This window comes from Ambystoma mexicanum, chromosome 9 (genome assembly GCF_040938575.1).
Source record: "Ambystoma mexicanum isolate Mex_15411 chromosome 9, UKY_AmexF1_1, whole genome shotgun sequence".
In the NCBI taxonomy this organism is placed as follows: Eukaryota; Metazoa; Chordata; class Amphibia; order Caudata; family Ambystomatidae; genus Ambystoma; species Ambystoma mexicanum.
In genome coordinates, this window is record NC_090931.1 from 1,287,810,757 (window position 1) to 1,287,825,178 (window position 14,422).

At 46.5% G+C, this 14,422-nt stretch overlaps 1 protein-coding gene across 1 annotated transcript in view; it reads left to right on the top strand.

Moving 5' to 3' along the window:
* LOC138489066 (protein mono-ADP-ribosyltransferase PARP14-like) overlaps nt 1-14,422 on the top strand; it is a 1,172,404-nt gene that overhangs the window by 400,722 nt on the left and 757,260 nt on the right. The window contains exon 9 of the mRNA XM_069616631.1: nt 11,974-12,195. Coding sequence (XP_069472732.1) covers nt 11,974-12,195 — 222 coding nt within the window. The remainder of the gene's footprint in view (nt 1-11,973; nt 12,196-14,422) is intronic.

Genomic DNA, 14,422 nt, shown 5'->3' on the forward strand with positions numbered 1-14,422 from the left:
AGTGAATGCATTTTTGGGTTTCTCTAAAATGGCAATGCGTACTCTACAAATGTCACTGAACACCCCATTATAATACTTGAAGCTTTTTCAATAGCAAATGCAGCAGCAGCTAACGCTTGTTTGCAAGGGTAATGACCTTTAATTACTGGATCTAAAATCCAACTATAGTAAGCCGATGGTTTGTGTTCATGCCCTTAAGTCGTGTTCTGTGTGAGGACTGCCGTCATAACTTCTCCATTTGAATGGGAAAATAAATAAAATTATTCATGATAGTCTGGAATTCTTAGCACAGGAGCTGCACTAATTGATTTTTTTAATTCTTCAAATCCTTCAGCCATTTCATCTGTCAATGTTATTTTAGTTTTGTCTACCTGTGCTGCTTTATGTTCGCCTCGATCCTCTGGGGGGGGCGACATGAACACGCCAATGAACCCTATGAAGGACAAATCGCACATTACCTCCACTCGCCCATCCAAAGCAAGCCTACAGATCCAGGAAATTTGCAGAGCATACGGTTTGGTCGACATACGGCGCCACTATAACTGGGAAGCGAAGGAGTACACCTTCCACTCAACCGTACATGGCACAAGCTCGACAATCGACTACCCCCTTGTGTCATCACAGAGCCCACTCTGATGGGGACAGTGTACAATTCTCCCCAGAACCCTTTCCGACCATTCCATGGTAGCTTGGTAGTTCTAGAGTGTGAGCTCCCCACAACTAGGCCAAACACACCCCACTGGAGATTCAAACCGGGCTCACTAGCAGACTCAGTGTTTGCAGGAGAACTAAGAGAATAAATTGAAGCCTTCATGGTGGTCAACCATGACTCTGTCCCGTTGGCGGGGACACTCTGGGAAACTTTAAAATACTTCATAAGGGGTGTATGCATCGCAAAGGAGAACGGGCTCCTTGAACTAATTAGGTGAGAACTCACCACAAGCGAGGCCCAACTGAAGGCCCTAGAACTTAAATGCTCCAACACTGATAACTCCAGGAATCAAGCAGAACTCAAAGAAGAACTTCTAAAATTCGGCACCCTAGCGGAATGGGAGCTGAAATTCCTAGGCCGAAGACACCAAATCCGGCAGTATGGGGAGGGTCAGAGACCTGGAACCCTGCTGGCTCGTCTAATAACTGCCGACAGGGAACCCACTCAGGTTGAAAGAGTACGCAACGTTCAAGGCACACTGGTGGACACAGAAGACAAAATCATTAAAGCATTTCACTCTTTCTACCAGGAACTATATAGCTCTCGACACACCAGTACTGCCGAAGCCCTGCAGGCATACCTGGATGACACCGAACTCTACTAGGTGGAGAGAGAGCTCTGTGAACCTCTAAATCAACCTATCTCCCTAGAAGAGATTCAACAGGCCATCAAAAGCTTACCCAATACTAAAGCCCCCGGCCCAGATGGCCTCACCAGTGAATTCTATAAAGCATATGCAAACAGTCGCCCCGCTGCTCCTGCAGGTGTACGAGGGTGCGCTTGATAACGGGATCCTACCGCCGACCCTTCATGAAGCCCATGTTATCCTGCTTTACAAACTGGGTAAACCACCCGAGGACTGCGCCTCCTACAGGCCAATTTCACTAATCGAGACAACAAGATACTAGCAAAAATCCTAACAACTAGAGCACTCCCATTCATGCCGGGCCTAGTACTGGGAGACCAGGCAGGCTTCGTTCCCGGGCAAAACATGACATTTGGCATCAGAAGAATGTTCGGCATGATGGAAGCACTTGACCCCTCGCAAAAAGCAATTGCGGTGCTACTCGGCGCTGAGAAGGCCTTCGACTCTGTCGAGTGGCCCTATCTCTTTGCAGCCCTGACACAGATGGGACTGGGGAACTACTTCATTAAACTAATCTCTCTCCTATACAACCAGCCCCGATCATCCATTATCCTTGGCAACACAAAATCCAAGCCCATAAACTTGCAGCGGGGAACCAGACAAGGCTGTCCACTCTCTGCCCTAATTTTCGCTTTAATCATGGAACCCCTGGCGTCGGGACTCCCCTCCCGGCAACTACAAAGAGGCCTCACTCTCGGTCCACACAAATTAATAATCTCCCTTTACGCAGATGATGTTGTCCGTTTCATTCGAGTCCCAAACACAAACCTAAACCCCATCATGCGCGAAGTCATCAAATTTGGCAGGGTATCAGGCCTGAAGATTAATCAATCGAAGTCAATGATATTCCCCCCTAACACCAAACACATTAAAATTTGCAGACGACTACGGGTTTGCATGGGAAGACATAATGTCCCGTAGTCAGCAAGATGTTTCCAAGGACAATTAAGAGAAGGCGCTGGGATCCCTCCAAGCACGCATACAGAGATGGAAAACGCTTCCGTTAACGCTGTGGGGCAGGGTCTCGCTGGTCAAAATGGTGGTTCTCCCTCAAATGCTATATCTATTTGCCAACATACCTTTGCTACTACCGCAAACCTTTCTGAAGAAAATCAGGAGCCTGATCCTCGAACTTATATGGGCAGGTAAACCAGCGAGGGTAGCATACACAACAATCATACTACCGACGCAACAGGGTGGCTTGGCGCTCCTGGACCTGGAGAGATATTACTGGGCGGCCCAGGCTCAGTTCCTAAGCCACTGGTATAAAATCCACTTCATTAGACCACACATGCAAGTGGAACGAGCACTGGCATCCCCCAACTTACTTAGGGCAGTGATCATGGGCCAACTTCCAGTGCCCCCAACCATGATGAAGGTGGTCCTTACCATGTATGCAATCTGGAAGAAACTAGCACAGAAATATGGCGTTCGCACTAGATTTTCTCCCTTACTACCGATTAAGTTCATAACGGGAATCCTGCTGACGGCTGAGAAGGTCTTCCACCAATGGGCAGATAAACTGGAACTGCAGACCATGGGTGACCTCTTCATAGACAAAACATTTATTACACCCTAAGCTGCCAGGGAAAAAGAGAGTGAGACATCCCTCGGCACATTTGTGTACTTCGGACTACGGTACACCCTACAAACAGTCTTTCAAACTTTCCCACAACAGCCTCCCACCTGGCAGCTTTTGCACAATACGATCCAAGCTCAAGGAGAAGGAAAACTGATCTCAATGATACACAAATCCCTGCTGACAGACAACGGCACTGCAAAATACTCGCCCAAAGAGATGGGAAAAATCGCTTTCAACAAGATTCTCAGCCGACGAATGGTTGTATATCCTCCATCAAACGCACAGAATAGCGCTAAATACACGACACTTACAGACACACTTCAACTTCCTCCATCAGACCTACTACACACCAGCCAAAAAAAGCATACAACGACCGGAAATGGAGGCCCTCTTTGAAAGATGCAGCGCACCAGAAGCAAACTTCCTTCATGTGGCATGGGCCTGCCCCGCCGTATCACGTTTTTGGTCACAAGTCTTGCAGACAATGGCCCCCAGACAAAGAATAATTTTGACTCTAGGACATTAAGAAGGATCCATTTCCTTCCTCCCATCATAACCCAGTCTCTCTGACTAACAATAGGGTCTGGGTTTAAGACAGCTTTATCATTGAAAAGGAGGCAAATAGATTTCACGCGCATATTTTACAGACGTAAGTGTGTCTTTTTCAGATAACGGCCGATTAGAGCCGATGACTTCACTATGTCTTGTGTTTATTTTGTTCAAGCATCTTGTATGAATATGCTTACTTTTCAAGTAATAGTTTTCTCAAATATTTTCATTTTGTGTTTATTGTATACATTCTCATATACATGATCCCTCAAAAAATTGTATATGTTGTTGTGCCCTTATGAGTTGGGCCCCACTTGTTGTTTTCTCCTGTTTTTTTCCCTTTGATTGTTATATTGAATGTTCTAACACTATATGTTGTCCTAAATAATATGTTGTATTTTTTCAAATTCAAGGCTGATATGGTGTTTCTTTGCCTGGAATGCATTTATGAACTTCTTTGAAAACAGGTTGGATGTTACGCTCACCTGGTGTCCACGGGGGCGTTGATCTGGACCGGCCTGATGTTACTTCTTCCAGTGATACACGGAGCGCCGAGATGACGGAGTGGACCAGGCCACCCAGCTTGGTCTGTGTGGCTCGTATGAATACTCTTCTGTAATGCAGAACGGGGGAATTAACCACCTGTGAATTACTTTGGGACTCCTTTAGATTCTCACCTGATAATCTGGAAAGATGAACTCTCCATCCTGCTTCAAGTGCAGGGGCGCGAGGATGACCAGTTGCCTCACTGGTGTGGGAAGTTGGCGAGTTGCAGACGGTGTTGACTCCGTAGAGGTAATAGTTATAAAGAGTTCAAAACGTCTTGAATTCACTCTGTCCAATTCCCCAAGGTTGCCCTTATGGATCTGGAAAGAGTTCACGTGGCAACCAGAGATGCGCAGGTAAGTGTTTATAAAAGCTGTTTCGGACTAAAGAGGGAAGCTTGCTCTAACCTGTGGTCTTTTCCTTTTCAGGCATCTATTCGGAGGAAGATCCGTGGATTGAAGCGTTTACCGCAACTGGGTAAGTCTGTAGCGGAATGTTTCCCCATAGGGGCCGGGGTGCGGCAGAGATGCGGAAGAGGTCGCGCCGACCCGAGATTAGGTGAGTAGCCCCGGTGATCTCAAGTAAGTCTTAATATTTGCCTTTGTTGTCTTAGATAACTCTCTGTTGCTCACCTTATTGTTATTATGTCCATAGGTGATGAAGAGCGGCCGCGAACTGAAGATGCACGTGAAGGAATGCTGAAAATGGCAACAGGTGAGTTCAGCGCGGCGTTGCAGGAGGCGCGGCAAGAGCGTCTAATGGATTCTTTCTTCCAGGTCCAAGTCGGAAGATGCAGGATTCAGGTGAGTATGAATAAAACTCTTGCTCTAACCTTTCGTTCTGCTTTCCTTGCAGGGTTCAGAAGCTCCGGAGTGTAGACGGGTGTGGCTGAAAACTGGAAGCTGCTGCAGGCACGGTGAGCGTTACGCTGCTACTGCAGAATAACGCGAAGCACGTGTGGCTGTCCGGGCGTCTTCCACTGCCCCACCCAGGTAAGAAAATAGTCCCTGCATTAAAATAGTCCCTCCTAAGCCTCATTTGGCTTAGGTCTTCATGCAGCATGGTCTGTATCAGGTGAGTAAGCAGCATGGTCTGCTTTAGGTAAGTTATCATTAATGAGCCTGGCGCCTATGGCGCCAGGACTGACTTTGTCCTTATGAGCCTGGCGCCAAAGGCGCCAGGACTGCACCCAAACAGCCCCTAGCTGGGGCTTTTGGGCATGCTCCAAATGGCGTGATGCCTGCTTCCGGGGCTGCTGGGCCTGGTCTGGTTTCCCAGGGGGCAGGCATCATGACATTGGACTAGGAAATCTAACCTAGTGACCAATCCTTCACGCAACAGTCCCCCCTTGTTGTTTGGACCTGCAGACAATACCATCAATCATCGGAGAGGAACCCACACCTGTCCCGGCAATAGCCTTGCTTGGACTGACGAGACACCTCTCCCCGGGGTGAGGAAACATACAGGTACTCTTCTGACAATAGCACGTAGGAGAGTGGCCCTAACATGGGGGAGGGGACCTGCCCCCACCCTGGCGAACTGGTCGAACGATGTCATGTACTGTCAGGATGTAGTAACGGAATTCATCAGAACACTACCCCTGCATGCACGCCCTCCTGATATTTGGGGACCATACATCCTTTACCTTCTTTCCTTATCTGATAATGATACCGCCTCAACGCAAGCTCAAAGCCCTTCCTGAATGACCTAACTAGACGATTTAACTACGGCCACATCCTAATAGGAGTGCACTCACGACAGTATTATTTCTTCTGGCTGAAACTGCTATGTGGAGAGGGGGGTGGTGGGGCACCGGAGACGCAGTTGTTGTTGCACCCACTTGGGTGTTGTAAGGTTGTTACTTGTTACCTGTTGAAAACCAAAAAATAAAGTTTAAAAAAAAAGATTGAAGGGGACTCAAAGTACCCCTAAGGCAAACTCTTATGTTTCAGGCATATATTTCTATATGAAAATGAAGTAAATCTTGTGAGTCCTCAGCAAAGGAAATTGAGTAGATCACGTTTTTTAAATCAATAACTGTAAAATATTTGGCCTTAGATGGGATGTTGCATAATATTGTAGCAGGATTTGGAACTAAAGGAAACTCTGCTTCAACAATATTGTTTAGGGAACGGAGATCCTGAGTAACTCATCCTGAGTAACTCTGCATGACCCTCAAGTTGATTTCTTCACTGGGTACACAGCCGTGTTACATGGTGACTCAGATGGCACCAATATTCCCTGCTTCATTAAAGCGGAAATAGTCTCAAATATACCTCCATCCGCTTCTTTAGGCATGTGATATTGCTTTGCTCGTGGCAAGATTGCTCCTGATTTAAGCTTAATTTTAACTGCTCCTACTCCTTTTAATAGACCTACGTCATATGGACTATAAATCCATAAAATATTGGCCACTTTCTCTAAATCTTCATGGAGAAATGACGGTTTCTTTTTCCCTATTGCCATTCTCTGCAGTATTTCTCTGCTCTCCACTTTAATCCAATAAGTGAGATTTATGAAAAATACTAATTTATCATCCTAATAATCTCATCCCTGAAAAGCTCCTTGTCTGTCTACCTATATCCTTCACTGAGGGTTATCACTGCTCGCCATCCTCTTCCCTCATCTGTCCCATATACAACCACCCTTTCTTTTCTGGCCACTGCTGCTTCTAACTGTAGGCGGATAACCTGTCCATCATCCATAGGTATTTCTGGTCTAAACAAAAACTCTTCAGGTATTCTCAACATTTTACCTACCCACCTGGGTAACCACATTAATAAAACAATCACTCCATACAAAAATACTTCTGGATCTAAGGGGACTTCTCGGAATGCCTCCTGACCTAAAAAGGCCAATATAAACTCTTTCACATTCAAATAATGTATCCTTGGAGTGGAGCACACTATTCCTTTCTCAGTAACTACGAGTTCTGTGGCCATGTGGCGTTACACCTGCCATGTCCGACGCCACTTGGCCGCAGACGGACACTGAAACATCGGCACCATTACTGCATGGTGCCGGTGTTTCTGCGGTCCCCATTCCCATGGAGTCCTATGGGACTCCACAGGAATGGGGAGTAACGGAATGCCGGCACCGGAATTACCGGTCCACCGGGGCTGTAATGCCCCAGTAATTCCCAACGGCTCAATAGCTGCAGTTGCTACCAGATGCTTTCCAGCAGAGGTTACTTGATTTTTCTCATTTAGATTCAAATTTCCGGCCACCGTATTCCTGTCCTCGGTCTCAGCCTGCTCACATGAGACCTCGTCCAGAACGGACTTGCTGCGTACATTATAAATTTGTATGGGGCACTGCTTAAGTGATGCACACAAAGCCCAGAGGTCAGTCCAGATTTATGTTAGAAAACGAATAGTAGCAAAAAAGCTGAGCCAAAGCACTATCCTCCATATTATTCATGTGAAACGGGAATAATATGAAAGTTTCCAGTTTATTTCTACGGGCGACCTCATGTTAGTAAATGTTTGCCCAACTTTATTTTTGCTATTTCAATAAACTCAGCAATCATTAAAGTGTGACCAAATTTATTAAAATTAGATAGATTACCTGTAGAAATACACTTGTGCAGTGTGCCTCTCTTTTCCATGCTAGATTTTGGCACAAACGTGTTGCTTGAGGCTGTGAGACCAAAGCAATATTGACTGAACTATCTGGTGTCAGCTCTAAGAAACCCTTTTTTGAGCTGGAATAATATATATCAAATATTTGCCTCTCTCATATGTTTTGTTACATTAACAAAGTGGATATTTCAGGTTAGTGATGGATTTGCCATTAACGCTGCCCTCTTTTTTGGCATAAAAACTACTCTATCAATACCTTCAACTGCTGGGCTGACACCAAGTGCCTCCACCACACAGACAGAGGCCCCAACCCCCCGACCCTACTTTTGTAGAAAGCCGCCTGACAAACCCGACTAAAAGTGCTGAAGGGCTATCGCATATAAGACACAAAGGCTTGTGTGATGTAGCACAAACCTAAACTCCATGAAAGACCGCCTACTGAACACACTTGCACTCCACTCCACTCCACAATACTGCCATGCCCTCCAGCAGATCACTTCTTTGGTGCTAAAAGAAAATCATGTTTGTGGCCAAGACGTATCAATTATTGGATCTCTCGCTCCCTGCTATTAGCCTGGTGCTGATTTTGGCTCTTTTCAGTGGGCGTCCACAGTCTGTCTGGGAGAGGCATCACTGTTAAGTCATCAGCATGACTTATGAGCTCGTTGGACAAGTCCTCAGGGCAAGGAAGGATAGAAATACTCAGATCACTGTGTTGGTCCAGCCTTGTAAGTTGCAGACATGTGATATGTTACAACACTAATGATTGGCACATATATTGTGAAACACCCCATTATTGGTAAATATTGTGGAAGATAACTGAAAAGAACAAATAGTAGCTTGGCGGATTAATGCCAGAGCATTGGCAGCTGCCATGACAACCATTTATTCTCTGTTCACAGCACCCTTTTCTTACCATTAGTAATGGTTTTGGCCTGCCTTATGGTGGTGCTTTGCAGTGAATTAGAAAATAGTAATTATAGTCATCCCCACTAAATATGCTAAACACACTTCACCCCACGATAATATACAGGTAAGAAAACAATGTTTCTCCAGCATGGAGTCTGGCATGGATTCACATGCTCATGAATATTCCCCGTCAGGCTGGGAATCCTTGGTAAAGAAAAAAAATCTGTATCAGTTTCGTTTCTGATCTGTCTTTCTTAGCAGTAACCAATCACTGGTTTCTGGGTCATACTGCCCCCAGCCAATGACTGCCCTCTCCCTAAGCCCAGCCCCTGGCAGCCATCCTCAGATTTTTACCGCACGTTCAAGTGTTGGGAGTCCTCGTGCTATAGCTCTCGAGCTTTTACTGCGTTTTGCGCTTTTTCAAAGAGATTTATCTCATTTTTCGGTTAAATCGAGCCTCAAGCTCCACCGTTTCTACTTCCGATCAACGGGGACCCGTTTCGGAATTTTCTATGCCCCTCAAGGGTGAAGTTTTCGTCGAGTTATGCTTCTTGGAGGATTCCAGAAGTTGCTGAGGCCTACCTCGCGGACATGGCACAGGAGAAGGGAAGCTCGACACCCGGATCCAAGCTGTTCAGAAACTGCCCTGGATGCAAGTTGCAGAATGTGTTCAAGGGGGACGAGCATTCCAGATGCCTCTACTGCCTCCATGAAGACAAAACGCACGTGGAGAAGGACTGTACGGTTTGCACGAACATGCCGGACTGGACTATGAGGGATCGTCAGACCCGTCTCGCCAACTGCCTGGAAGGCAAGAGCCCGTCGGGTGAGAAGAAGAAGAAGAAGTCTGAGCGGTCTTCTAAGTCCTGTGAGGGCGCCTCGGGGACGGGGGCCCAACAGAAGGCAAAGCACCGCGAGTCCGGGAGTGCCGAGCGGTCGGGCTCCTCGGCTGCCAGGCAGGGCGCTTCCTCACTGGCGCCATCAACCACGAGCCAACGCTCTGGCTCGGGGAAGAGGAAATCCGAGAACCCGGCTAAGCTTCTGGATAGGCCCCGGTCGATCTCGAAGGAACCAGCCAAGGGGGAGCGAGGCAGTGACCCTCCCCCCAAGGTGAAGGCCGCAAGCACGCACAAGGTGGTGAAGGCATTGATTCACCCGGCTAAGGCCTCATCGAGGAAGTTGCTACGGCCCTGGCACAGCCTGTGGAGGCTACCCCACTGGAGGCGACCTCGGGGCCCAGAGTTTCCCTGCCACCACGGAGGGAATCCTCTTTTCAGCCCATCGAGAAGACCACCGTGAAGACCCTGGTGGAAAAAGAGGGGGGGGCGGTGGCCATTACAGACACAGCCACCGAAGAGGAGCTGGTTGAAGTCTTGGAGGGCCTCGACAGGAACGTTGGGGAGGCCCGGTCCCACGGGAAGGATCCTGACGAGGAGGACGACGAAAGCGAGGGTGGCGCCGACGAGGTTCCAGTGGATGAACCATTGCGCCCGTCGCAGCCTGAGCCGCAGGACAATTCGGAGGCCATTTTGATCGCAATCCAATCCTTATGCACGGAGATAAGGATGAGATTGCCTCTAACCCGACGGATGACCCAGAGCCGGGCCCATCGGGAAGCCCTCCAAACAAGAGGAGGAGGATTCATCCGGCCCCGCCTTTTCAGCCCTCACGGCCCTCTCAGCCTTTGTCGCCGTCCCCTATCCCTGGGGGCGACCGCCTGACGAAATTGGCTCCTTCCACGTGTTGATTGCCATAGCATCCTAGCTTTTCCAGCTCTGCCCCGAAGAGCAGAAGAAGGAAGGCTTCCTCTACCAACGGCGCAAGGCCAAGAGGAAGACGGTCCTCGCGGTGCCGCTGCTAGATGACATCTGGGACTGTTAGGGAGAATTCTCATTTCATGGCTAATTTCCCTTACCTATAGAGTCCCCCAGCAGCTTTGCTGGATTTGAAGGGTTTGTTTCTTTTTACCTGCTAAGAGTGACTCTTTTTTCCAATCTTAGGCATTTTTGCTATGTGTTCTAGGCTGTTTTTGTGTTTAATGCCTATGGGATCTTTTCTCTCACCCATAGGAACCATCTTTATGCACATGTGTTACACAGCACGCTCTGTGCAGTGACACAGGGGTGTCGTAGCGACCCCCAAACATAGACTCCATACCCTGGGACTGACTACTGTCTCCCAGGGCATGTAAAGTCCCCATTGACTTTACTAGTCGATTTTTATAAACTTAACCAGTACACCCCATCTTAATATGGAAGTACTGGAAGGGGTTAATAGTTTTTCCCCTATGTTCATTTTCGAGAGGGTACCTTAAAGTCCCCCTCTACAAGGTTTCTGGCTGGTGGCAGTGGTTACTACCTTTTTATATTCAACTGCAAATATTTCTCTATGGGATTTTCCCATTGTTCGAGGCTACCACTTTTACTGACAGCCTCTAACATACCGCTGGTTTATTTTATTATTAACTTTACTCCGGTAGGTTTTATTTGCCAGAACTTTGATAAAACTTCTTTCTCGAGTCTTACTCCATTTTCCTAACCCAGGTCGGGGATCCTTTGTTCGTCTTTTTGGCAGGCTTCTGCCAAGAAGCCCTCCTCTTGGCACCACCGATTATGGGGTGGGTCAGTTGTTTGGGAGGGGGAGTAGAACCCCCGGACAGAGTTGCCACAGCAACTCAGGTTGCACTCTAACCTGATAGGCTGGAGGGTCTCCCGCCAAAAAGACCACTCCACTGTGTGAGTGACAGCTAGGCTGTATGAATGGGTCTCTTTCTGCATAAAAGCAGGGTCATTGGCTGGTGGCAGTATGACCCAGATACCAGTGATTGGTTACTACTAAGAAAGACAGATCAGAAACGAAACTGATAACTGATTTTTTTTCTTTACCGAGGATTCCCAGCCTGACGACGGGGAATATTCATCAGCATGTGATTCCATGCCAGACCCATGCTGGAGAACAACAGTTGCAGGTAAGTAACTTGTTTCATCTGAGGGGCATTGGCTTGGATGAGCATTTTGGGTAGCCATATATGTAGGATATGTTTAGTTTGACATGAACGCCTCTGTCAATGCCTATCTTGTGATACTCCAGTTCAAACACTACACACCGTACCATGCAAAGCATGCAACTCTAAACGTGATTAAAGTTTCAAAAAGACTATTACTGGTATTTTTGTTGTTTATTTTGTATCTCTTGTGTAAGAATTGCATTTGTTATATTTGTTATGTTGGCTGTGACGGGATGATGTGATAGAAATGATCTTCATTGAAGCCGGAGACTATCTGATAGATGATTAAACAGTAAATTATAATATGCTGATGCAGTTTGTAATGGTAAGAAGGCAAAATAGTTTTTCCATAACCCATCATTGAAATGGATCAGTTATATTGCAAAATATAAATGTGTACAAAATTATGTTTGCTAATACCATTCTTTCTACTTCTCTCAGGCCCTTGAAGATGTCATCAAAGATTGTTTGAAGCTTGCCAATGAGATGAATTTGAAATCAATTACTTTCCCAGCAATAGGAACTGGAAATTTAGGTTTTCCAAAAGATGTAGTTGCTTCATTAATGATTTCTAAAGTGTGCAAAACTAGCAAGAAAAAAAAATTCCAGAGCCTTCAGGAAGTTCACTTTATGTTGCATCCAAGTGATAAAGAAAGTATCACGGTAAGGTGCTAAATATTTTTGTGTCATTTTTATATACAGTATTTACCCTATGTGCTATGAACCTAATATCGAAAATCTCCTCCAGGAGATCTAAATATACTGTTTTGTTTAGTCCTTGATATGTATTCGTGGTCAGCCCGTTTCTTTTTTTTTTTTACCAACTTCATTTTATTTTTCAATACATTTTGTTTAAATTCTTTTTTTTTAAATGTGTATTTGTTTTTTCCATATTTTATCATCAGACATTTCCTTTATACAGTCGACATAACTTTATTTTTTAACCTAAAACCGGCCTACCCCGTTCCCACCCTCCTCTCAACCCTCCCTCCAACACCCCAACCAAACAACAACTTAAACCCTTGGCTTGCGATCTGACTTCCGCTGCTGAAAGTATTATTGATTAAGAACCACTGGCATTTCTTCTCTCCAATGTCCATAATTGATTTTTTCCTGGCTTTTAGTGTCCATAAGAGTTCAGGGAGGTCTGTCATCGGGTGATCCAAACAGGTTGTGCACCAAGGTATTCCAGGTTGCTATGTCTTCTGAGGGTTCGCCACCGACCACCTTTGCAAGTCTTCCCACCACCTACTTATACAAGGGCCCTCTTTCGTCTTCCATGCCATGGCAATTCTCCTTTCTGCCAGTACCCCGGCCTGGTCTATTAGCTTATTTTCTGCTCTGGGTGTTTCTGGATGTGTGAAGATGCTCCATAGGCAGGCCTCCGGACTCCATCTATATCTAATTATACCTCCCTTCCGCAATTCAATTTCTTGCCAGAACCCCTGTACTACTGGGCAGCTCCAAAACATGTGTCCCATTCCTGCTTCCTTTTCCCCACATCTCGGACATCCCACCTCTTTCGAGCCCTGGAAGTGCGACAGTAGCTGCAGTGTCATATACTCCCTGTGCAGGACATAGAGTTGGGTGAGTTTCAATCTTGCTTTTCTTTTCAACTTGATTTTTATTTGCATTTCTTATGGTCACAACAACAGAAAAACATTAAACTTATAAAGAATTCACCCCCCCTCACGCTCCCCCAACCTCTCCCACCCCGAACCAGGAGAATCAGCACAACTTGTACTCGTTTCCCAATCGCTCTCGGGGCGCTCCGCTTACAGTTCTGACTCTTCCTGTGGTTCTACAATTCCAAGCAGCGTCATCGACTTTGGGCACCATGCTCTGCGTGCCCCCTCCTTTAGATAGTTTATCAAATCAGCCCAATGCAACCTAAATTTCATATGGTCCCCTTGTATTGAATAAGTGAGCCACTCCATAGCTAGCACCGACCAAATTTTGGTCACCCATTCGTGTTCTTGTGGGGGTTCTTTGGACTTCCATCGACGCGCTAGCACCAGGGCCGCCGACATCATCATTATAACATAAACCTTGCGGCGGGACTTGGTGGGAATATCTTCCAAAATTCTGCCCAAGCCTATCATGTCTAGGCCTCGATTCTTGCCCCCCACATTCCCCAGAGTGTGAACCACAGCCTGCCGAATATGACCCCAGAACATATCTAATTTTGGACATTCCCACCATATGTGAGCCCATGTGCCATTTCCCCCACATGCTCTCCAGCAACCCCGGGATGATAGCGGATAGATCTTATTTAGTCTAACTGGGGTTAGATGCCATTGGCCCAGCAACTTTAGCCAGATCTCCCAAATCTGGAGGGACCTTGTTAATTCTGGTATTTGAGCCCACAAATGTTGCCATTCTGGATCCCCGATATCTGCCCCCGTTTCTAACTGCCACTTCTTCATGTATTTTCTGGGTGGGGGATCTTCCCCTTCCTTTATATGTGTATAAATGGACGCCGTGAAGTCCCTATCCCCCAAATGAGTATCCAAATATTTCTCGAAGGGCGTTAGCAATCTTGTGCCTGCTTGACACATCTCTGAGTGGGACAGCCAATGTCGTAATTGTATATACCCATATCTGTGTCGCTCATCTAGACTAAAGTCCCGTTTGCACCTCTCAAATTCCTTAACTGTACCGCCCTGATACATGTCCCGTAGCATCCGACATCCACCCTGATACCATGCATCGAAACCAATGTTCTTACAACCTGGAGTAAATAGTGGATATTCAAATATAGGAGTATATGGGGAGGGAAATGTGGTGATATGGGATCCCTTCACTGCCAAGTCCCACGCTTTCCCCACAGTCGATGTAATATCGCTTGCATACATTTGAGGAGTTCTATCTGCCCTTGGCTTCCAAAGCA